At 36.6% G+C, this 23,894-nt stretch overlaps 1 protein-coding gene across 1 annotated transcript in view; it reads right to left on the bottom strand.

Moving 5' to 3' along the window:
* CNIH3 (cornichon family AMPA receptor auxiliary protein 3) overlaps positions 1-23,263 on the bottom strand; it is a 64,810-nt gene extending 41,547 nt beyond the window's left edge. The window contains exon 1 of the mRNA XM_026695372.2: positions 22,164-23,263. Within this exon, the coding sequence (XP_026551157.2) occupies positions 22,164-22,418 (255 nt within the window). The 5' untranslated portion in view covers positions 22,419-23,263. The remainder of the gene's footprint in view (positions 1-22,163) is intronic.
* Between the last annotated feature and the right edge of the window lie 631 nt (positions 23,264-23,894).

Here is a 23,894-nt window from a genome sequence, read left to right as displayed (position 1 = left end):
TTATGATTACAACTGTGCCCAAAATTTCCATTACTAAGCAAGATAATTGTTAAGTGAGTTTTGCCCCATTTTACAACCCTTGTTGCCATAGCTGTTAAGTGAATCACTGCAGATGTTAAATTAGTGACGCAGTTGTTAAGTGAATCTGGTTTCCCCATTGATTTTGCTTGTCAGAAGTTTGCAAAAGGGGATCACATCACCCAGCATACTGCAACCATCATAAATACCAATTGCCACGTGTCTGAATTTTGATCATGTGACCATGGGGAAGCTACAATTGCTGTAAGTGTGAAAAATGATCATAAGTCATTTTTTTCAGTGCCATTGTGCCAGTGACTTAATGATTGGTTGTAAGTCAAGGACTACCTGTAATATTCACTATTTTTATTTTTTAGCAAGATATTAGAAGTTTTGGGCAGATCTGGGCATCTAGCACATTATTGTTGCTGCATAAAGATCCAGCTTCTCTTCTGAAATTCTGCATTGTCATTTATGAGGAGGCAATTGCATAAGAGGAAATAGGACTGTTTTTATAAAGATTAGCTTGAACCTACCTTTGACTTGGAACAAAAGTGAAAAATTAAAGAGTGCCATTACTCCCACAACATGAGTAAGTTCAATTTTGGGTAAATACTAAGTTCTTCATGTTTCCCAAATCTTACCATAAGATATTTTAGCTCATCACAATCTTTCCTGTGCTTTATGCTTCTCCCCTCTTGTCCCTGGATTTGAGGAACTCAGCAACACTATTTATTCATCCTTTTAATTTCTAGCTTTTGGCTTCACTTGTCAGTTTCATGTATAATTCCATCTCTTACTTAGCCAGCTCAATGGATTTTTGCAAAATTCCTGGTTTCCATAGTAACTAGATTGCTTCCCCTCATAGATTTTAGTTTGTGGGTTGATATGTATAACTTCCGTGAACTTTTGAGCTTTTTCATAAAAAGTGTTATGAAAAAATTGACAAACCGAAGCATGGTATTACTGAATCACCCCCTCGCATTTTCAAAACAATTCAGCCTTTTAACAGATTTACCAGAAAAGGTAAGTATCTGCTAATAATATTAATTCATGGCCTTGAATACCATGCTTCATCTATTTAACGTTCTCCAATCTGGTGTCCACCCAAATGATTAAAATTTGCGGGTGTCAAAGACCAATGCAGCAATTATTCATACTCTTCCCAATCACACAGACTTTATGCTGCGTCACCTGTAAAGTCATGGAATCAATTATTAACCAATCCATCATCCTCCACTTAGAGACAAACAACCTACTCTCTAATAAACAATTTGGTTTCAGGAAAAAACTATCATGTAATCTGCAACTCTTACACTGCAAAAACATATGGACTACACAACTCAATCAGGGCAAAGCAATAGAAGCAATCTACATAGACTTCTGTAAAGCCTTTGATTCAGTGGTACATGACAAACTACTCCTAAAACTAAAATCTTACAGTATCTCTGGACACCTGCATAACTGGATAGAAGCATTCCTGTCAAACAGACAACAAATGGTCAAAATTGGGAGCGTCCTATCAAATTCTGTACCTGTCAACAGTGGTGTCCCCCAAGGCAGTGTTCTAGGACCAACTCTTTTCATACTCTACATAAATGACCTCTGTGATCATATCAAGAGCAACTGCATTCTCTTCGCTGATGATGTAAAGCTATTCAACACCACAGACAATACTGCTACCCTTCAAAAAGACCTTGACTATCTATCAGAATGGTCAAACAAATGGCAACTTCAAATCTCAACAAATGAATGCTCTGTCCTACATATTGGCAAAAAAAAAATCAGAAAATAAAATACAGGCTGAATAATCAAGACCTTGTTGATGATCCAAACTCTGCCAAGGATCTTGGAGTACTCATCTCTAATGATCTAAATGCTAGAGCCCACTGTAACTACATAGCCAAAAAGACATTAAGAGTTGTTAACTTAATCTTACATAGCTTTTTCTCTGGTAATATTACACTAATAACTAGAGCATACAAAACATTTGCTAGACCAATACTCGAATACAGCTCATCAGTCTGGAACCCACATTACGTATCTGATACTAACACAGTTGAGAAAGTTCAGAAATATTTTACGAGAAGAGTCCTCCACTCCTCTACTCGTTGCAGAATACCTTATGCCACCAGACTCGAAATTCTAGACCTAGAAAACCTAGAACTATGCTGCCTTCAGTCCGATCTAAGTATAGTATATAAAATCATACATTGCAATGTCCTGCCTGTCAATGAATACTTCAGGTTCAACCATAACAACACAAGAGCAAACAGTAGATACAAACTCAAGGTTAACTGTACCAAACTTGATTGCAGGAAATACGACTTCAGCAATAGAGTGGTCAATGTCTGGAATACTCTACCTGACTCTGTGGTTTCTTCCCCAAAAACTTTAACCTTAGACTGTCTATTATTGACCTCACCCCTTTCCTAAGAGGTCTGGAGGGGGTGTGCATAAGCGTACCAATGTGCCTACCGTCCCTGTCCTATTGTTTCTTTTATTTTTTCTTTTATTTATTTCTTTTATTGTTTCTTTTTATTTTTCTTATATGTATCCATGTATTCATAACTATGTTTTTACTTATACCTATTATCTTGTAAGCAATTGAAAAAAATAAATAAATAAAAAGGCAATTTACAAAATAGATCAAATAAAATGTACAGCAATCAATTTTTTAAAAAAATCTCAGCCACCTTCTAACCCTTCATACAATCCAAACACTCCTTACATAAAAGCTATGAACAGAATAAAAAACAAAGCAAAGTAATCTAACAATCCCAGTAGTACCCCAAAAGGTACTATCTTAACATCTTCTGAAAAACTAACAAGTTGGGGACCAAATCAACCATAGGAGCAAGCTGTTCCACAATGACACATCTATTACTGAAAAAGACAGCCTCTACTCTGATCTCTTATGGCATGGGCAAATGTTCTTGAAGATGGGAAGTCTTGGATGATTTCAAGTGGTCAAATTGTCTTTTTTGTCACTGCAATTAATTAATGTGCATTTTTTGTTTAAAACATAGTTTTAAACAGAACTATGTTTCTGCACTGACCATTTGGATTTTATTTTCATTATGGAAGAATAATGAAATGCTAGCTCAAGAAAAGAGATTGTTGAACACAAGCCATCATTCCATTTGAAATTCTGGCTTGACAACCAAGGTTTAAAACAGCTATAATTTCTTCCTTTTATCAAAATCTCATAAACTGCTTTAATTCATTTAGACAAAGTTTTAGTAATGCTTAGTCTATTTGTAAACATAATTCAGAATGTCTGATTGTAGATTTTTGAAATGCTACACAATCTTATTTGATTTCAGGTTTTAAAACCAACAGAAGAACCTTTCTATTTGATTTATCTCAGGTTGGAAAAACTATTATTTTTTTAACAAGAAAAGATTGCATAGATGGTTTTTTTTAGCGGATTGAGGGTGAATAAAGGATAATATCATGCATTCCAGTCTTTGAAGTAGGAATTGGTGCCTCCTACATGTGCTTGAATAACCTGGTTGTATAGCTCAGGACTTGGACTTATTCAATACTCAAAACATAATATGAAATTATGTTATGGAATTATGCATTCTATAGCCATGGGATTATACCTGAAGCTGACAAGTGAAATCAAGAGCTAGGAAAAACATGTATGTTTTCAAGAAAGAGCAAATACCAAGAGTTCCGCCCAGTGGGAAAGTGCCCCTTCTGAAATTTTATACCATTTCAGTTCTGAGAAGCAAACTGAACCCTCTTCTAGTTCACCATCAAAATATTTCCAGCAAAGGAGTCTATTATTAAAAAAAACACCAAAGGCCACTGCCTATCTGCTTCCCTAAAACAGCATCAGATACTATGGTGTCATGGGATTATTTACAGTAATTAAATTTGGAATGGTCTAAAGCATGGGTGTCAAACACCCGCCATCACGTTGCCATCATGTGATGTTTCGTGACTTTTTCCGATTCAGAGCTGGGGTGTGTGTGGCCTGTGTGTGACCCCTCTGGCCCACAAGCTGTCACTTTGACACCCCTGGTCTAAAGGTATGGTGTAACTGAACTAAAGCTGTCTTTCATTTGAAGAGATGTATGTATGTATGTAAGTATGTATGTATGATTAACTTAGCTGCCTCCTCTCTGGCTATACCTGGCAAGCTCCCTTCAGCAGATGAAATTCCACCCTGCCACATTCACTGCACACATCCTGTAACTACCCTTTCCCCAGGATCCTCAACAGCAGAAAGAGGAAGAAGACAATGAAAGTCATCTGGGGGCAGAGGGACCATTTGAATGCTATTCACAGAACAGAAATCTGCATCCCTACTTTTTCTGGTCTATGAAATTTTAATTCAGAATTCTGGTAACAAAAATGACACACTGTTTAGAATATGGTACAGCAGATTGCTAAATCAAGCAAGAAAAGAACAAGCAGTATTGTATCCATGTTATGCTTATAATAGAACAAACAATTATTCTCATCATCTAACTATAATGGCTTCCAGATATTATTCAGTGATCAGTGATGGTCCCCAAAATACTAAGTATAAAACACTATGTTACCAATGTTAATCCTATTATTTGATTCTCTAGGAGTAAGCAGAATTCAACTCCACCTTGCATCAGTAATGTTCTAGTGAAGGATGTAGAATCCAGCATAAATGTTCATGAAAAGCTTTTATCCTATATATGTCTACTTAGAAATAAACCTTACTGAATTCCATGCAAATTATTCCCAAATAGATAATTATATGGTGGTAGCCATAAGCTCCATTTGACATTCATACTTTTCTCTTTCTATCTGTATTTCTTTTTTAAAATTTTTATTGATTTTTAAAAACAAACATAAACAAACAAAACATAGACCATAAAAACATAAAACATCTTTTTTGAAAGCAGCCTGATCCCGGGTTACATCTCTTCGTGCAGACACACATTCAAATTCATGCTCATTTTTATATTCCATTCCATATCTTATTACCATTCTGCATTTTCTATATAACTTCTCCCCTCTTTCAACTTTCTTAATTTTATTTTTATTTATTTCATCTCAATTCAAATCATCATACTTATATTCTTTGTCTGTCCTGTTTCAGCTGTCTATTAACTTTTCTCATTAAGCAAAATTTCTCCTGTGATCACTGATTGGAGTATGACGCCTTTATATTTTTCCCCTAAAATTATAACACTTAATACATAACTTCTGTTCGGATTCTGCTTGGTACATTCTAAAACTACACAATGTATTTTAAAAAGAAAAAATTATAAATATATAACATAATTAAAACAACAATCCATACCAATTCAATTCTATCATTAATATTAATATTCATTTAAATCTTGAACATTTTACACATTACTTTTCAAATAAGTATACTTCTATGGAAACACTTATAAACTTTCCATAATTACTTTCCTCCCACTTCACTAAGATTTTATAAAATGTTGAGTAGTTAAAACGTTCCCATTCCTTTCTAGTTCAATTCTCTCATTTATTTCATTTCATTTATTTTGTTCACAAAAGTTTCACTAAATTACACTATTTTATTCCACTTTTTAATCATATGTTGTTTCCAATTTTCTAACATTATTTCTATTACAAATATAACAATACAATCTTATGTACCTTTACAGAATCCCCTTTTCAGTTAAATTTTCACCCATTATCTCGGAATAAACCCTGTTTCTTTACATCTTGCTCCAGACCTTTGTAACTTCTCTTCCCTTCCTTCTTCCCTTTCTTCTCTCTCCCCTTTGTCTCTCCGCCTGTCTCTCCACCTCCATTTCCCTCTTCTGCATTCCCCTTTTCTGTTGCTTTCCAACATTATATCCCCTTTTCACATTATTTTTCCCTTTTTTGGATGTTTTTTTAGGTCTTAGATTCTCCATTCTCTTTCCCCACTTTCCCTTTTCTTCCCCCAATAGAATTACTTGTTCATTAAAATTGGCTTCTTCTTTGTCCCAATCTTCTTGTTGTGCAGTCTTTTCTTGTTGTTTCTTGTAAACACCAATCGCCATTTCTAAGAATTGAAAAATGGAGCCAAAGGAGCCCTTCCCTTCTTGTTACTCTTCTTTATATTTTTTAAATTCGATTTTCAGTTCATCCAGTTCATTCAGTTCATCCAGAGGTGATGCCATTGTAGAAACAACCACCCAATTGTTTTTAGTCATTCAAATATGATTTCCAAAAGTCCCAAAATCACCAAACGATCCAAATACACACAAACTGTTTCTTTTAACACTTTCTTCTTTTTTAACTTTCTCTTCTTGGGGTTACTATTTAGTTGCAAAGTTCCAGTTAAAATGTATCCTTTAGAAGTCTTATTAAGATTTAACTTTAAATTCTTTTGAATTCGAAGCAGTCTCCTCCTTCCAAATCCTGCCCTTATTCTGTTCATCTCCCTTCCCACTTATAGCAAAAAAAGGATTTTTTAGTGTTCAGAAATCTTTATTGTCCCTTTGGCATTTAATTATATTTCCAGTTTAATTACCTGTTGGTGCCAAAGCGGGTTTTTCCAATTTCTTTATTCAGATCATCTCATTATCAGCGTGAGGAAGGAGAGTGAAGAAAAAAAGACTTTCCCTTTTAACTTTCGTTCGCTGCTTCCGACTCTTCTTTGGGAGCGTTGTATCTTTTGCAAAATTTAAATTCCAGGGTACCTTGGTTGTTACTTTTTGTCCCGGTCAGCCAAAAACTTTCACTTCTTAACTTCCTCCTGCACTTTCTTTTCCAGCTGAGTGGTTCTTTGTGGCAGCCATTTCTGACCGCCGCTCTTACCGCCTTCGGGAAAGGGAGTTTAGCCAGCTGAGGAGGAGAGGTGCAGCTCCCCTCGACCCTGCTGGGTCTCCCCCATCTTCACCACCTCTACAAGGTGGCTTAGCCCCGAAGCCAGCTGGCTCGGGGCGCTCCAGCGGCGAGCCCAGGCAGAAACTACGCACGATCGCAGATTCCTGTCTGCCGCCAAAGCCCTGCAAACCGGAAGTGCCCCTCTTTCTATCTGTATTTCTTTACTGTCACAAATATTCTGAGTTGTTAAACAATTAGACTCCAGCATTTTATTTCCTAGGCCAACAAATCAATACACTTGTCGAATATTTTTAAATGAATTGTATTCTCTAGAAGCACTGGTATGTACATGTCCCAGTTAGTAACTCTGTACCTTGTTTCTCCATTCAGAAATCCTTACAATGTGTGGCCCAGCATGGGTGGTGCTTCATTTATTTTCCTAGGAGACCACTCATTTATGCGCAATCTGCCAGAGGCTAAAAACTGGCAAGGGATGGAACTGAAACCAGCTTTAAAAGGGCTCTAAAGATGCACAAATTCATTTATCCACCACCACATACAAAAAAATGTTATATTATGTTTTCACTTTTAACTTAATTGCAGGAGAAGTTGCATTGCTTTTGTATGAGCAGTAAACTTTGTACATGTGTAAGGAATAAATTTAAAAACAAATTAATATAGTAGAACTTATATTTCTATTTAGAACACTCCTCCTCCCCAAAGTCTAGTTTTTGTTCTTGAAAGTCTTCTAATAGAATATATTTTAAAATGAAACCAAGGGGAGTTTGTGTATTACTTGTCTGCACAGGAAGAAACTATTGGATGATTACTGCCACCATAATGCTGTACTTTAATAATTTCAGGATTTTTTAAAATGGAAAATACAGAGTACTTAAAAATACAAAATGCCTACCCACTGTGACTATTTGCTTTAATTTTGTCATTTCTAACCTGATAATTTTAACAAAATGGCAAGAAGCAGAGCTTTTGAATCAGCATTTTTAATTAAGAGTAGCTGGTCATGGTGCATATACCAAACTCATTCCTGTAGTTTATATTTTACAGGAGTATTATTTTCTAATACTAAAACAAAATCTGAACAACTGGACAGTAGGACAAAAGAAATATGCTTTATTAAAAATAAAATAACTACCCTGTTTCTCCAACAATACGGCCTACCCCAATAAGAAGTCCCAGCATGTTTTATAGGCATGAAATGAAATTAAGCCCCTCCCCCCAAATTAAAGCCTATATTAAAACATGCGAAATGGGAGGAATGGTGGGGAGGGCTTGCCGTTAGGAAGTACTTTTGTTGCACCCCCGTATATGGTGCTGCCTGCGTTGACCCCGAAATGAAGTGCCCCACCAACGCCGAGGTCAACATCCAAGCTGTCGCTGCCCGCCCACCTGAAGATGCAAGGGGGGAGATTAAGTCACCCCCGAAAAGACGACCTAGCCATTTTTTCAGGGCTCAAAAAAAAAAAAAAAGACCTGGCCTTATTATATAAGAAACACGGTAGTTATCATAGATGAAACATCTCAAATTGCTTCAAACTGTTGGCTAACTTTGGCCTTTTATTGGCTCCAATGACTAATCTTAACCCAATGCAAATGAATCATAGTCATATGATATTTTAAAAGAAAATAGATTGCTTGAGTTTTACACTTCCATTCATGCAAGTTCTTCATCTAAACTATTTATTAATTCCAAATTTGCAAAAAAAAAAAGAATATTCAATGTATATTTATATTTACTTTTGCCAATTACCATTTGTCTTAAATTTCTTGAAAGAAAAAATAATTAGTAAGCCCCTTAAAGTAAAATCTTCCTAGTATCATAGTCTCTATTCTTTATAATTCAATATTTTCCAATTCTTCCACTTACATCCATTACATTTCTGTTTAATGCCTACATTGATATTACACATACATTTTACTGACATCAGTAACCTATGTAGGTAGAAGAAAGATGTAAAAAAGTATGGATACTTTTCTTAGCAGGAAATGATAAAGTGTGTTTATCTGGCTTCATGCATTAGTAATAATTGACCTACAGAAAATTAAAAAGGAAATGAAACCTATCAGGAAATTAAAACATACACTCAGAATTTTATACAAAGGGTAACATATGAAACAGCAGAAGAACTGTGGGTGGGATCAAGAAGAAAAAACACTTAAAGGGAAAAACAAAAATTGCTAGGAAGTATATAAGGAAGTAGACCACAGTTCTCCCTAAGCATGGGCCAATTTTGTTATCTACTTTCTCATTATATTGCTTTGTGCTATTGGGATATAAAATTGAACAGCATGTTCCAATTTAACAAAGTATGTTAGTGGCTGCTCAGCTTTCTTCTAATGGCAATGTACCTATAAGCAAAGAAATAAATTAAAATCAATAAAAATTAGGCAATGAAGTGATCAAACAGCTAACTTGTATAATTAAAAAATTAAATTAAATTAAAAAATTCGGTCCCAAAAGTTTGAATAAAAATATATTTTTAAAAATAAATTTCTGAAAACAAGCAAAGAAAAGGGGAAGGGAAGTGCCTGAATCTTGGAATAGGCCAGCATGAGTGCTGTCATTCCACCAAGAGTGTAAAAGCCACATCTATCTTGATCTCATGGAAGTCTCCAAAATGAAAGAGCCATTAAGAATACGCTTAGGGAGCTAAAGGGATCCTGTAACCTTGCATAAACTTAAAATAATCATTATAGGCTTAAAAGCTGTAAAGCCAGACAAAACCAATTTTCTTGGATCTTTTGTTTGGCAGCGTTAAAAGGTGACTGTTCCCTCCATAAAATCTATCAAAGCTATTCAAAATGCAATGTAAACAGGTCTTTGGCCCCCTTCTCCTTTAGTAGCTTTCCACTTCTGTCAAAAATAAAAAAGCAAGGAAAGGTTGTAATGATTTTTCTTTATCAGAAAGAAGAACTAAAGTACTGAAAAAGGATTGTGTCCCATGGTCTCTACTAATGAAGAAAAGAGTTGCAGATTATTTACAGAGGAAGGAATTTAACAGTATTCCATGCACAAACATAAAATAAGGAATATTCTTGCAGCTCTCTAGCCAATAGAAGTTGGATATCATTGTAATGTCATATAGTGTATGGATGTACCATATATTGCTTACACACGTGGGAAAATGAGCAAAACTTCCAGAAGGTCAATTTGGGAAGTTTTGAAATTTATTTGGGAATTTATTTCAGCGTGAAAAGAGAAAATCCCCAAACGGTTAATAAAAACTATGTTCTATAAATAGCTATGTAATCAGGCTTTGACAGTGAATGATATGGAATACCATGAAGTGGGACAGCTGATTGTGGAATAAGAGCCTTCCATACTGCCACCTTTTGTCATGCTTCACTTCATATTTATCCTTTATTGCCAGTTGCAGTAATGGCAAGACGGCCTTGCAACACGATCCTATATATGTCCAATTAAAAATAAATGTCGACAAGTTGAGGCTTACTAGCAAATGAATATAGGATTGCAACCTGAAGCACACTAAGCATTCAATCAGAATATTTTGTGATGGGACATTTTCTTATCCCTAAGTCAAGGTACCAATTTATCCACACTATTTTGAGTTGCCATGGGAGATTTGGCAGCAATATAAATTCAATAAATAAATAAATAAAATTTTATTGGGATCCTGAGAAAGATTTGTAAAATAAGCACCTCTTAACATTCTTGTCCTTAAACAGCAGTAATTATATGGCATATATTCTTTAATTTAACGAAGCCAAAAGGATAGAACATGGATTCTACACCATGTTGCAAGACCCCTCTGCACTTGCTTTGTGACATTGCAGTGGAAATATATGAAGGTATAGTTTGCATTGCTATGTTATGATGTATGTTTCATCACTTGCTTCTCATCCCCACACAGATTCCCATGAATAATTAAGAGGACACCATCTCTAACCCTCTAAAGCTCCAGAAATGCTAGAATTCTTTAAATAGTAATCTTAGAAGTACTGCGTTAACAATACTGAACGTAGCTCTAAAGAGTCAGAACAATCAAAAGAGAGATATAATGATTTTATATAATTTCTGATAAAGATTAATCACAAGACCAGATGATAAAGCTGATTTAATTATAAAAGTATTATGTTAAAATAATGTATGTTATATTTTCTCATCCTCATGTTACCTTGTTTCAAATGCATCTTGGTAATTATAAAATATTTTAAAATTTATATTGACACAGCAGATAAAAATACAAAAATAATGATGCAAATCATGTTATTGAATATATTTGCAAATTTACTTTTTAAAACTTATTTATATACTCAGAAACCATTACTTTTCTTTAGAAGTAGTTTTAGGGGGTAGCTCTTCAGCAGTAAACACATTTTTCTGCTAACAAGGTAAAAGCAGTTGAACAAAATGTGTTGGCTGATATTCTGCAATGAAAGAGACATGAGACTATAAGAAAATTCATGGTTCATTTCAAATGCAGAATTCAAAGTCTTTTGGAACATCTGGAACTATTTTCAGACGAGTGCAGAAACTTGCTTATGGTAAAGTTGTTCCCAAGGTTACAAGGAATTTCATCCACTACATAATAAGAAGTTGTGTACATACTTATCATAATTAATAACTTATGGCAAATGGGAGCAAGGTGGGGGAGTTAGATATATTTCAACAGCGCTCTTGTTGCTGGGCTGCAGTAATCCAAATTACTTCTATATTAAAAAGATAATCTTTTCTGTATCTGTTAACTGTCATCTCTTGATTGTTCAAGCTCTGCAGCCTAGTTATCATACTCCTAATTTCCATGCATATTTTGTGCAATTATCATTATAATAATATAGATATCAGGAATCAATAAGTATATAGTGAATTTTTAATGCCGTGAATAACGTATGGTACATTACAAGATTATAGCCATAAAATAAAGCTAAACAGGATTATATCATAAAGTTTCAGAAAATAACATTTCGGAACAAATGACATGCTTAAAACAACTTTTTTAAATAAAAAATATTGATTTCTTGCAGCAATAGCAAATAAGGTATTTCTATTTTTTGTCTGTTTGTTTGCCTCCATTGGATAACATCATTTTCAAATATTATTATAAGAACTTGGAAACCAAGTACGTGATATATTAGACAGAAAAAATGTTTGGGTCTTCAACATTTGGGTCATCAGCTTCATCATGTTGAAGGCTTTTTTTCAAACTGTCAAAGTATCATGATTTTTTTTACTAAATTTATATTTTTATTTTCCTCGATAGAGGTCAAGCAATACAGGGATTTTAGTTCTATTTTAATCTAGCCCACTATTCAGCTGTGTATCTAATGACTGGAATTGTTCAGGTGTTAATTGACTTGATGGTATTTGTTCATTGAGTTTGGATTTCAAGATCCTCTTCAGTTTCCTGATGTATTCACTACTAACCTTTTTCTTGACTTCTGTATGTTTGATGTTGTCAATATTTGTAATGGTTTTCTTTATCCAGATACTTGATGTTACTTCCAAAAGGCAACTTGATTCCTTCAGTTTTCATTATTTTTCCCCTGGTGATGGTAAAGGTGACACATTTGTCCAGGCCAAAGTCCATTACAATATACTCTATTGCCGTGATAGCGAACCTATGGCACGTGTGCTTGAAGTGGCATGCAGAGCCACTTCTGCCAGCATGTGAGAGGTCACCTGTAAGAGCTCCACTGTGTATGTGCGTGCCGTTGCCCAACAGCTGGTATCTGGCACACATGTGCGGGGAGGGCGTGGGAGAGGCACGTGCAGAGATGTGCAGTGCGTGGGGGGATGTCACATGCATGTGCAGATGCGCAACACATGGGGGATTGCACAAACATGTGCAGAGAGGCGTGGGGCCATGCGCAATTTTCGATATGGGAGCCAAAAAAGGTTAGCCACCACTATTGTATTTTGCATTGTATATTGCTTTATATGTGAACAGTATTAAGCGGTGATTGTATTTAAGATCCTGTTTTTTCCTATAACTTCAGATCATCTATGTAAAAATGGTAGGGGCAGAGGTTTTTTGATACTTGATTGATTGCAAACATCTATTTAACTTTTTTCTCCATTTTTTTTAATTTAACTTTTTTATTTTAACTTTTATATGAGGCATAAAGTAACAATGTAATAATATATGTCCTAAATCACCCTATGCAATTATACAGCCATTCAAAATCTTTGGAATATACTATAACCTTAAATAATAAATAATAAACCTTCAAATTCTTTCAATGTTTTCCAACAAAGGATTATTTAATAATGCCATATTAAAACATCATGATTTATAATTTAAAATATTATGATTTATGATATGATTTATCATTTAGTGCGAACACTACCTCAGAATACAAATAGCTTTTACAGAAACAGGCTGCCAAAGAGAACTTTAACTCAAATAGAGAATTACTTCCAATATCCTTGGGGTATCATCTTCCAAATTCCTATATACATAAAGAAAGAGGTTGAATATATTATGTGGCTGTAATCATTTTGTGATAAAAGTTTCTCTGCCCCCACATTGCTTAGGCACAACAACTGGGAGACAAACTTATAAATCCAATTAAGTGTGCATTTATTTTCCTGATTATAAGAGTACAGAAAGATTAGCATTTTCCTCTCCCACACTGCAGTTTTTCGAGGCAGGGAAAAGGTGTGTGGGTGTGGTAATCTCTTAGTCTTTTCTATATAGAATACAGTTAACTCTGTGTGATTCTAAGAGCTTTTATTCTTGATTTGTATGCCAATATTTTGTAATTAAAAACTGAAATATTACTTAGATCTATGGCAATTTCATCAGATCTTCTCTTGATTCTGAACTACAACAGTGAAAGTAAAGTATGAGCAATAGTAAGTTTGCCATGTACCCAACATTATGGCAAGAGTTTTGCTACTTGCATTCTTGTTTAAGGTGCTATGTACAACTAGGTATTTAAGCATGGGCAATACCATTTTACAGGGGAGCCATCTGAAATTCCTAGCCACAACACCATCCATTTAGAATTTGGGAAATGGTTCAAACTCAATACAGATCTATTTCAAATGTATAAGGTGTGAAAATAACACCAAGGTTGAAATTCATTTCAATATTAGAATGCTTAATTTGGCAGGTAGGCAGTTTAACTGCTGGCCAAGGGAAAAAGGTAGCAATGCAATAACTTCATGCTTTGAAACTGGTTATGGCCCACCATGACTATCCATCTATCCATTACACACTCTCACCTGAGGGCTGTGAGAATAACCTTGGGAGACAGGAGGAAGAGCCAAAGCCTAGGCAATTATCAAACAAAACATCATTAATAGAAGGAATTGAGATATGGAAAACACTTCAGAAAGATCCCTCCTTAGTTCTTTGGAAAATAAAGATAAGGAGGGAAGAACTGCTTTCAGATTGGTACTGTGATCTTACATTTGTGTTAGCACTCATGATTTTGGTTTCTTCGGAATCAAAGGGATGACATCTAATAATCCTTTCACTCAAGTATTCTCAACATCTCCTAAAATTCTGAATGTTCAGTGACACCAAACTGGCAGGAATAGCCAACACTCCAGAAAATAGGTTTAAGATACAAAAGAATCCTGATAGACTTGAACACTAGGTCCTATCTAATAAAATGAAATTCAACGGTGAAAAAGTAAGGTTCTCCATTTAGTTTGTGGAGCAGAGGTGTAATATGGGACATCCTAGGGGCCCCAAAGTCTGCTGTAGTTGTTGCACTTTGCATCAGATTAAGCTTTCTAAGGGATTTCAAGGATAGCCCAATGTAGAGCACATTGCAGAAGTGCAGATGAGAGATGACTAGGGCTTAATGAAGAAGAAAGAAAGAAAGAAAGAAAGAAAGAAAGAAAGAAAGAAAGAAAGAAAGAAAGAAAGAAAGAAAGAAAGAAAGAAAGAAAGAAAGAGGAGAAGGAAGGAAGGAAGGTCTTAATAAAGAACTTATTTAAACAATAACTTCTATTTACTTGTTATAAATTTCAAAAGGAATCTACAGCTACAACAAGCTGAACAAAAAGTAATGGCTGTTTTAAAAGCAAACTAGGATGTAATAAAACTAATTTTAAAAATACATCCTAAATACTTTGCAACATTTCTGTACATTTTTCATTAGAACTGGTTGCACAAGTGCTACAGTTAAAAATCTGCAACAACATTTATATGTATTCTATGATGTGAAAGAGAACAAAAATGTAGAAAGTCACCTACCACACTCTAACGTAAGTTTGATCAATCTTTTTTCATGCAATGTATGCAATATTGTGATAAGTTGCAGCTTTTAAAACTCATAAAAGCACAAAAAGGATTTAATGTCTCTGTACTTGCTACATAGTCTGAAATATGCTTCCAGAGACATATTCAGGCTATGCTAAATCTGTATGCCTGGCACGCTTAATATCAGTCTGGTACACAATCCCAGTGGCAAATCAAGAACTAACAAGTGAATGCTGGAACTTATTTTGCAGGTTTATTTTTTTACTTCTGATTCAGTGCTGCTTCATATTAGAAGAGGTTAAACCTAAAAGTTGCCAAACAAAAAATATTGTATTTTGAAGAAAAATGCACATAATGTGTAGGAAAGAGAAAGAAATGTATTTGAACAGAAATACCATTTTCTCTTATTCTATAATTAATTGTATCACACTGTAGGAGAAACAGTTACTACACATACAAATCATACAAGTTGCTCATCATAATACAGGTAGTCTTGACTTATGATCATAAGTGGGACCGAAATCTTGGTCGTTGATTGAAGCAGCTGTTAAGCAAGAGGTCATATGACTGCTTTGCTCAACTACCGCATTCTTAGCACTCCCAAGTGCAGTCATTAAATGATGTTGCGAATTGTTAAGCAGACAGAATCCTAAAGTAGTGTAGAATGCCTCAAAGGGCTGGGAGAAACCTTGGGAAACCTGGCATAGGTGCATGCTAGTGTCTCAGGACTGAAAATCCTCCACACCAAAATCCAAGCAGGATTTTCAGCCCCCCAACATTAACATGTTACTTGCACTGGGTCCCCCACTGACTCCCCCAGGCCACCCTGTGATCCTTACCTTACTGAACTGCTTCTCTGCTCATGGGCTGAAAATTCTGCTTGCATTTAAGCTCCCTCTTGTCTTGGGGACTGACTGAAAGAGCTCCCTGTTGAAGGATTTCAGTTCTGTGCAAGCATGCATGTAGGATTTCAGCACCATGCAAGCAGGCACAAAATGATAATCTGGAAGATCTTTTAGTCAGCCCTCAGAAACAAGAAGGGCAGACGGCAGCAGCTTGCAACCATTGATTTTCTGGTGAAACTGTCAGGAAGTTTGCAAATGGTGAGCATATGATTATGGGACAATTGCCAAGCAATTGTAAGTGCAAACAGGTTGCTAAGCACCCAGATCACAATCACATGACTATGGGGGGAGGGGGGCTTTGTGACATTTTGCAACAGTCAGGAGTGCTTTACAAGCTGTAAAGGCTGTAAAGCACCCCTTACAAAGCTGTTGTTAATTCAAAGTGTCATTAAGCAAACGATCATAAGTTGAGGACTACCTGTAATGAGAAAGAGATATGTTTATATTACAGTACAGAAAAGTAATTGGAAATACATTCAAAGCTCGGATGAGACAAGGAACTTGAAAGTGGAAATCTTGAGAAAGAAAATTTCGAAAATTAGGATAGATTGACAGATAACATATTAGGAGACACAACACTGCAAAACAAACATTAGGATCTCTATTACGTTTCCGTACTTACATCTCTCTCTTTCTTTCTCTGTATCTCTGTCTCTGTCTCTCTCTCTCATACACACAAACACAGAGAATACCACCCCCCCGCCCCCCCCAAACCTCTTTGCTTTGGTCCTGCGTAAATAAACTAATGTCATCTTCTTTAAAGCAAAAAAGCTCTCCATTTATACCACATGCATCCAGTTTTTATAAAATTATACTTATAAGAGCTAAGTGCAGTTTTTAACTGTTATTGTTTGGTATTTATGGATGACAATATGAGTTTAATTGTGCCATTATATTCCATATCTATAACTATTTTATGAGATCTTGCATACTGTCATATTAGTGCTAAAATTCTACTGTAAATGTGATGTCAAACAACACATTACTAAACAAAATTATTTAAAGCAAGTTAAGTGTTTACTTTGTTTCAGTTGTCTCATTCGAGACAATGATAAATCTGCATACAGATAGGAGGTTATATAACTTGCCTCGTGGTGTAACTGGAACAATCTGGAACTGAACACACTCAAAACCGTAGAAATGGTGGTAGACTTTAGAAGAAATCCTCCCATACCAGCACCTCTTACAATACTAGACAACACAGTATCAATAGTAGAGACCTTCAAATTTCTAGGTTCTACTATGTCACATGACCTAAAATGGACACCTAACATCAAAAACGCCATCAAAAAGCACAACAAAGAATGTTTTTCCTGTGCCAAATCAGAAAGCTCAAACTGCCCAAGGAGCTTCTGATACAGTTCTACAGAGGAATTATTGAGTCTATCATCTGCCCCTCTCTAACTGTCTGGTTTGGTTCTGTAACCCAACAGGACAGACACAGACTTCAGAGGATAATTAGGACTGCAGAAAAAAACAATTACTACCCACCTGCCTTCAATTGAGGACTTGTATACTGCACGAGTCAAAAAGAGGGGCTGTGAAAATATTTACAGACCCCTCACATCCCGGACATAAACTGTTTCAACTCCTTCCCTCAAAACAATGCTATAGAGCACTGCACACCAGAACAACTAGACACAAGAACAGTTTTTTTCCCAAAACATCACTCTGCTAAACAAATAATTCCCTCAACACTGTTCAACTATTACAAAGTCTGCACTACTATTACTGTTAATCTTCTCATCACTCCTTATCACCCCTTCCCTCCCACTTGTGATTGTAGGAATGTAACTTTGTCGCTTGTATCCTTACTATTTATATTGACTGTTTCCTAGTATGATTTGATTGTTGATTGTACCTTATGACTGTCATTAAGTGTTGTACGTTATGATTCTTGACTCTTAATGAATGTGTCTTTTCTTTATGTATACTGAGAGTATTTACACCAAGACAAATTCCTTGTGTGTCCATTCTATTCTATTCTATTCTATTCTATTCTATTCTATTCTATTCTATTCTAATTTCTATTCAGTTATGCCCATTTCAACAAGCAGATTATTTCAAGAGCATATTATTCTGTACTACTTAGTTGTAGGTATGGGCATACAATCATAGATTCTTTTTCAGAACAATCCCAAAGCAGTAATGGAACATCTGTCCCATTATAAATTACATTATAAAAAAAAGCTTTCACTTTAAGAATTGATTTAGTGTTGTTACATTTTTCCTATTCTCTAGCAGTGAGATTGCTTTTTCTCGTAGCACACATGAACCAAGTGGAAATCAAGTAAGCAGATCTTCAAACTCTAGAGCACCAATTAAAAACACATCTTTCAACCATAAAGTGCTTACAGTCTCTGCTTACTTTCCATGATGCTCATGTCTTTCCTATTATGTCCAGCTTTCATTCCCATAGATACTGTATAGTAGCAATGTGAAGCAGTTGTGATTCATTGTGATTCTGTTATTATAGTTACCTCCTTGACTGCAAGAAAAATTCTGTAGCTAAAAGAGGCAGAGCTTTTTTGTCATTCAAATTCCCTGAATTGCTATAATAGAAAACAAAATGGAAAGGCTTCATTTGTGGGTCACTATACCCTTCTTAGCAGCAAAAGGAGAAACCGGTGTAGAGCCTATGTTAATCTACTAGTGTAGTGGATATAAATCCTACTAAGTTTTGGTTACATTTTTACCATTTCAAGTAGTTCTTCATTTCTTATGTGTCATATGTTTGTTCCTTTCCTTTTTATCCTCTGGAGATGACTTGAAGTATTTCAATACCTCAAATAGGACAATGAGTAAAAATATTGTATTAAATAAATGACCCTGCCTTTAAATAATTAAATTTGCTTTGAATCAAGCATGACTCCTAGTGATTACTGTACAGTATATGTAATTTGCTTGGCAACCAATTCTACATTCTTGAGATTTCTAACAATCAGTCATCCAAGCACTAATCAGATCTAACCATCCTTCACTTTTTAAGACCAGCCAAAGTTGGTTAAGTGCTGCTTAGTTCCTGTTGATCAAATCTACACTTCCATACAGATTTCCTGGCAACGACATTGAAATAATTTTCCACTGCCTACTTTCAGGACAGGTCTGCCCTTACTCAGAGATTAGTGGGGTTTTTTTTATTTGCCAAAGTCTTTAGGTACTGATAATTGATACAGCCCTGAAGGTTCAGTGGTTAGAATGCAGTACTGCAGACTAATTCTGCCCACAGCCAGTTCAGTCCTGATAGTCTCAAGATTGATTCAGTTTTCCACCCTTCCGAAGTTGTTAAAATTAAGACCCAGGTTGTTGGGGGCAATATGCTGATGTAAATGTTCAGAGAGGGCTGTAAAGCACTATGGAGCAGTATATAAATCTAAATGCTATTCCTGTTGCTACTACCTGTTTTTCCAAATCTGACGTTTTACAGTTTTTCATTTTCAATGATAAATGTGAAATTGAAACTTTTGTTTAAAATGTTGAGTAGCCAATTGCCATTGAATATGCTGAGGTATAATAGATTATGCTTAAAGCAGAAATTAAAACATCATGACTTGCTATTCCAATATACTTATACAATGGACAAGTATAGAATTTTAGAAAAAATAAGATTGGTCTCTGCTATGATTTTACTTTCAAATAAAATGATATCTTAAAAGATGTTGTTTATTCTGAGAATTCTGCATCATTGCGAGAATTGGCAAGGCGGAACATACTCAGCCTACCCACTGCCTGTATCAATTGTCAGAACAAGATGTCCCTATTCAAAGATATTTATAGGACTTAAGCAACATGTCAGTCAGAACATATAAATGCTTACTCTATGTGATAACATAAAACAAGTACATTCTGTGTTTAGTCATTTCCTGATGTGAAGAGCACCTTGTCCAACTTTCCACATGAAATAACAGTTGGCAGATAGCTAATTAACAAATTGTTAATTACAATCACATTAAAAAAATGAAAGGGGAATGGATGCAGTTTAGAATGCCTTGAGGAGAAACACCACTACAATGACAACCTAAGAGCTATTAATCTAACTGGCAATGCAAGTCAGTGATAAGTAAGCCAGCAGGAAGGAGAAAAGGCAATGTGACACCATATTCAGAATGACAACAGTGTTTCATTTTCAGTAGTCTCTTGATAAATCTGAGTGGGCCTGATACCCCATACGGTCTTCTAAATTATAGTAGTAATGTGTTCGGCAATGATGGAGAAAGACCAGTGCACCACATTTGTTCAGCTAGCACAATAGGCATCAAACTAACTTCTCATTTTGGAATTTAGAGTGGGGGAGAGAACATGCTTTCAAGACTATAGTAAAAGACTATTTTACTGATTTATGAGAATGTTTATAAATGCCTTAAGCTGGGAGTTGGACTAGAAGACATCCAAGGTGCAGTTCCAACTCTATTATTCTATTATTCGTCCCCTACCTCCTTAAGCAAAACTTATTTGAAGAGTTTCAGAAATTCAACTCTGGATAAGGTATTGCCAAGACATCCAAGTTACTTTCACTGTTCAGTAACCATGCCTTCACCCACTTTGAAATGAGAAAGGAAATAGTGAGCTGCATTAGAAGCATAAGAGAAGGAGAAATGGGGACTGTTCTAGGTAATAACTGTTCTGGCTTGAAATTTATTTATTTATAAATAAGTGGCTGTTTCTTCACAAATGCATGGCACAATACAGGAGAACAAACCATCAAGACAGGATTCAGCAGTCCATCTGCATCTGGAAGACAAAGGTCATTTTTTGAAGACAGCAAAGTTTACATTCTGGACAGAGAGGACCTCTAGAATGAAAGAGGGTTCAAAAAGGCCATCTATGTTAAAACTGAACAGCCCTCTCTCAACAGAGGGGAAAGGATACAACACCACTTATCTCCTGTCCACAACATAATCCTTTCCGCGGTCCCAATAAGGCTCCACACCCATTTGCACTGTGATTCAGGTGACTCTGAGGTTACAGATAAACCCCCAAGTGGCCTCCACAAGTGCTAAGGACCAGAAAACTGCAAATAATATAAGTCCTTCCATTCCCCACCATTCAATCAGAACTGAGAAAGCTTCTTGGATGAGAAGTGAAACATTTTCAAGGAAGAAACCAAGGAACTACATTTGCCTTTTGGAAAAGCACCTTTGGGGCAACCATGACCTGGATGATTGAGAATCTCCATAGATATATCAAGAATCAGTTTGTGACAAGTATAGTAGGATCATATGTAGCCTTTCATGCCAAAGTGTGTGCTCAGGTAAAAAGGAACCATACTCTACCAGCATTTGCATGCACATGACAAAGAGAAACTCTATGTACAGTATATCTGTCTGTGGTGCTTCTATTGTTCCAAATTAATACACAATCACTTAGGTAGTGCAACTAGAAGGCACTCTCTCATTGCCTGCTCTCATTTACTGAATAGGAGGGTGTGTTCTGAACCTGTAGCTGAGAACTGAGTTCCTCCACTGAAAAACATTTTTGGATGAGTCCTATAATTTCTAACTAATTTATCTCATGCTTGAGTTGACTAGCAATTAAAAGATTCCACTGCTAGAAGTCATGAATGAAGCTATGTTAAAGAAGATGATACCTAAAACATGGTCAGAAGCTTATATTACACTTATTCCAAAAGATTCCAGTTCGGTCAGATCCCAGAATGATCTCCCAGACATATAACTATTATGTGTGTATGAAGTTCTATATCCACTTCTGGTCATCATAATATAAAAAAGGATGTTGAGACTCTGGAAAGAAAACAGTAAGCAACAGTAAGGGGACTGGAGGCTAAAACATATGAAGAACGGTTGAAGGAATTGAGTATGTCTAGTCTAATTAAAAGAAGAACTAGGGTTAACATGATAGCACTGTTCTGATTTTTGAGGGGCTCCTACAAAGATGAGGAGGTCAAACTATTTTCCAAAGCACCAAAAGGTATGACAAGAAAAAATGGTTGGAAATTAACCAAGGACAGAAGCAATCAAGAACTAAGAAGACATTTCTTAACTGTGAGAGCATTCAACTAATGGAATAGTTTGCTTTCAGAAGTTGTGTGCTCCATCTATGGAAGCTTTCAAAAAAAAAAAAAAAAAGACCAGACAATCATTTATCTAAAATGGTACAGGACAACTGGTCGAGCAGGGGATTGGACTAGTCACTAGAAGACCACCAAGGTCCCTTCCAACTCTTATTATTCTAAGTTCTCTGCTCTAAGTATGGAGGAAAGTTAAATGCATGGACTTGGGGGAACCTGTAGAAAGGATGTACTCACATGCCAGATGGCGAAGAAGATCAAAGCGGCGCACAAGACCAGGGAGAGCATGTAGCAGAAGGCAGCAAATGTGAAGGCCATTCTCGAAGCAAGGCGCGAAGAGCTTCTTGTTTTCCAATGAAAGGAGAGCTCCAAACAAATTCGCTTCGCAAAAGTGCCCTGCTCGGAGCACAACGAGGTCCGGTTAGACGTACCACAGCGTAGTTCTGACTTTTGCCTTTCCCTCTTACACCTTCCGACAAGGCAGCAGCACATGAAAATAGGACACCTCCAGCAATACCCCGCATCCAAACGGGCGACACTTCGAAACCATCCAAGACGAGCCGACAGTGATAAAGAAAGAAGGGGGCGGGGTGATTCAGAAAGCAACCCCAAAGCCAATTCTTTTCCCCAATGGAAAATAAATAGCCTCGGGAGCGGGAAGGTCCCGAGCACCGAATTCCTCTGAAACCGTGAGGGAATCCAGGCGAAAAAGCAACTGGAGCGGCGGAAAACCGGTCCGCTCGTGGCTTTTATCTCCCGGTAGGAGCGCGCGCATTCTCGCTCATGTCAGGAGCCTCCGGCAGGGGAAGAGCACCGGCTCCCTTTCCACCTTTTCTCCTTCAGCAGAAGTTCCTTTGTTCGACATTCACGAGGCGAAGAGGTTCAGTGGCGTCATCCGCCCCCCCTTCATTATCGCCTCCGCGACGGACCACGACGAATAAGGGAAGGGGGGGGGAGAGGGACTTCTTATCTTCCCCGCCACTGGCAGCGGATGCCTGTCGGTTTGGCAAGAAAGCAGGAAAACCGGTCCACCTGCTGCTCCTTGATGCCTCACGCCTCTCCAAAGGAGCAGCTCCTCGCCTCCCACCTGCAGCGGCACAGGTAGAGGACGCCGTAAAGTGGAGCCCGACCCCGTTCGGGTCCGCTCCAGTTGGGCGCCTCTTCTCGGAGGTCCGAAAGAAGCAACGAGGGATCAAGGCGAATCTCCGCTGACAAGTCCGCTCGCTCTCTTCTTGAAAGGGCGAAACTTAATTCGCGCCCTTTCTCTCTGGCACACGGATGTGGAAACTGCGCCAGCCTAGATGGGCTTCTGAGCCAAGTTAACTGATGATCAACGCTCTTCGTTTCTACCCACTCGAGACCATCTGCCGCCGTCCCTCGTTCAGAAAAGGAAGCGGGGGAAATCACGAGGGCAGGGTGGATTGAAATGATGTTTCACACATCCTTTTTGGCAGGCAAGAGAGAAGTGGGAACTTGCTTTGTTGAAGGCTGCTCTTTTCCTCCATGTAGGCGAAATAATATCAAGACCCATTAAGGCTGAGGTGGAAGAAAACATCTTAACATTATATTTTGCTGAGATGCTATTATTTTTATGTTTTTAGGACCTTGGTTAGCTTTTTTAAAAAATATTTTATTATAGTTGATTGCCTTTGCTAAGTAAATTAATTAATGAAGAAAGTTCCTTGCACACCTTACTGACCATAATGCACTTTGTATTGGGGTTTCAGAAAAAGTAGATTTTATTAAATTATTTAGTATTTATTCTTGTTGCTAGCAATGTTTTTTAAAACTTTCAGAAATATAGTTGTGGAAAAGGATCTGTCACACAGACTGCTCAACTTTGCTTGGATATACTACATTCAATGTACATTTTTGTCATCTAATCTTTGGGCATCCCAAAATATTGATGCTCCCAAATCTCTCCAACTTTTTCAGACTCGAAACAGATCTTCATAAATGTTTGTCTAT

Source organism: Pseudonaja textilis, chromosome 1, assembly GCF_049901715.1.
Source record: "Pseudonaja textilis isolate UNSWEBS1 chromosome 1, rPseTex1.2, whole genome shotgun sequence".
Classification (NCBI taxonomy): Eukaryota; Metazoa; Chordata; class Lepidosauria; order Squamata; family Elapidae; genus Pseudonaja; species Pseudonaja textilis.
The sequence above is the reverse complement of the archived record's forward strand: the minus strand, read 5'-3'. Positions and strand labels throughout refer to the sequence as shown.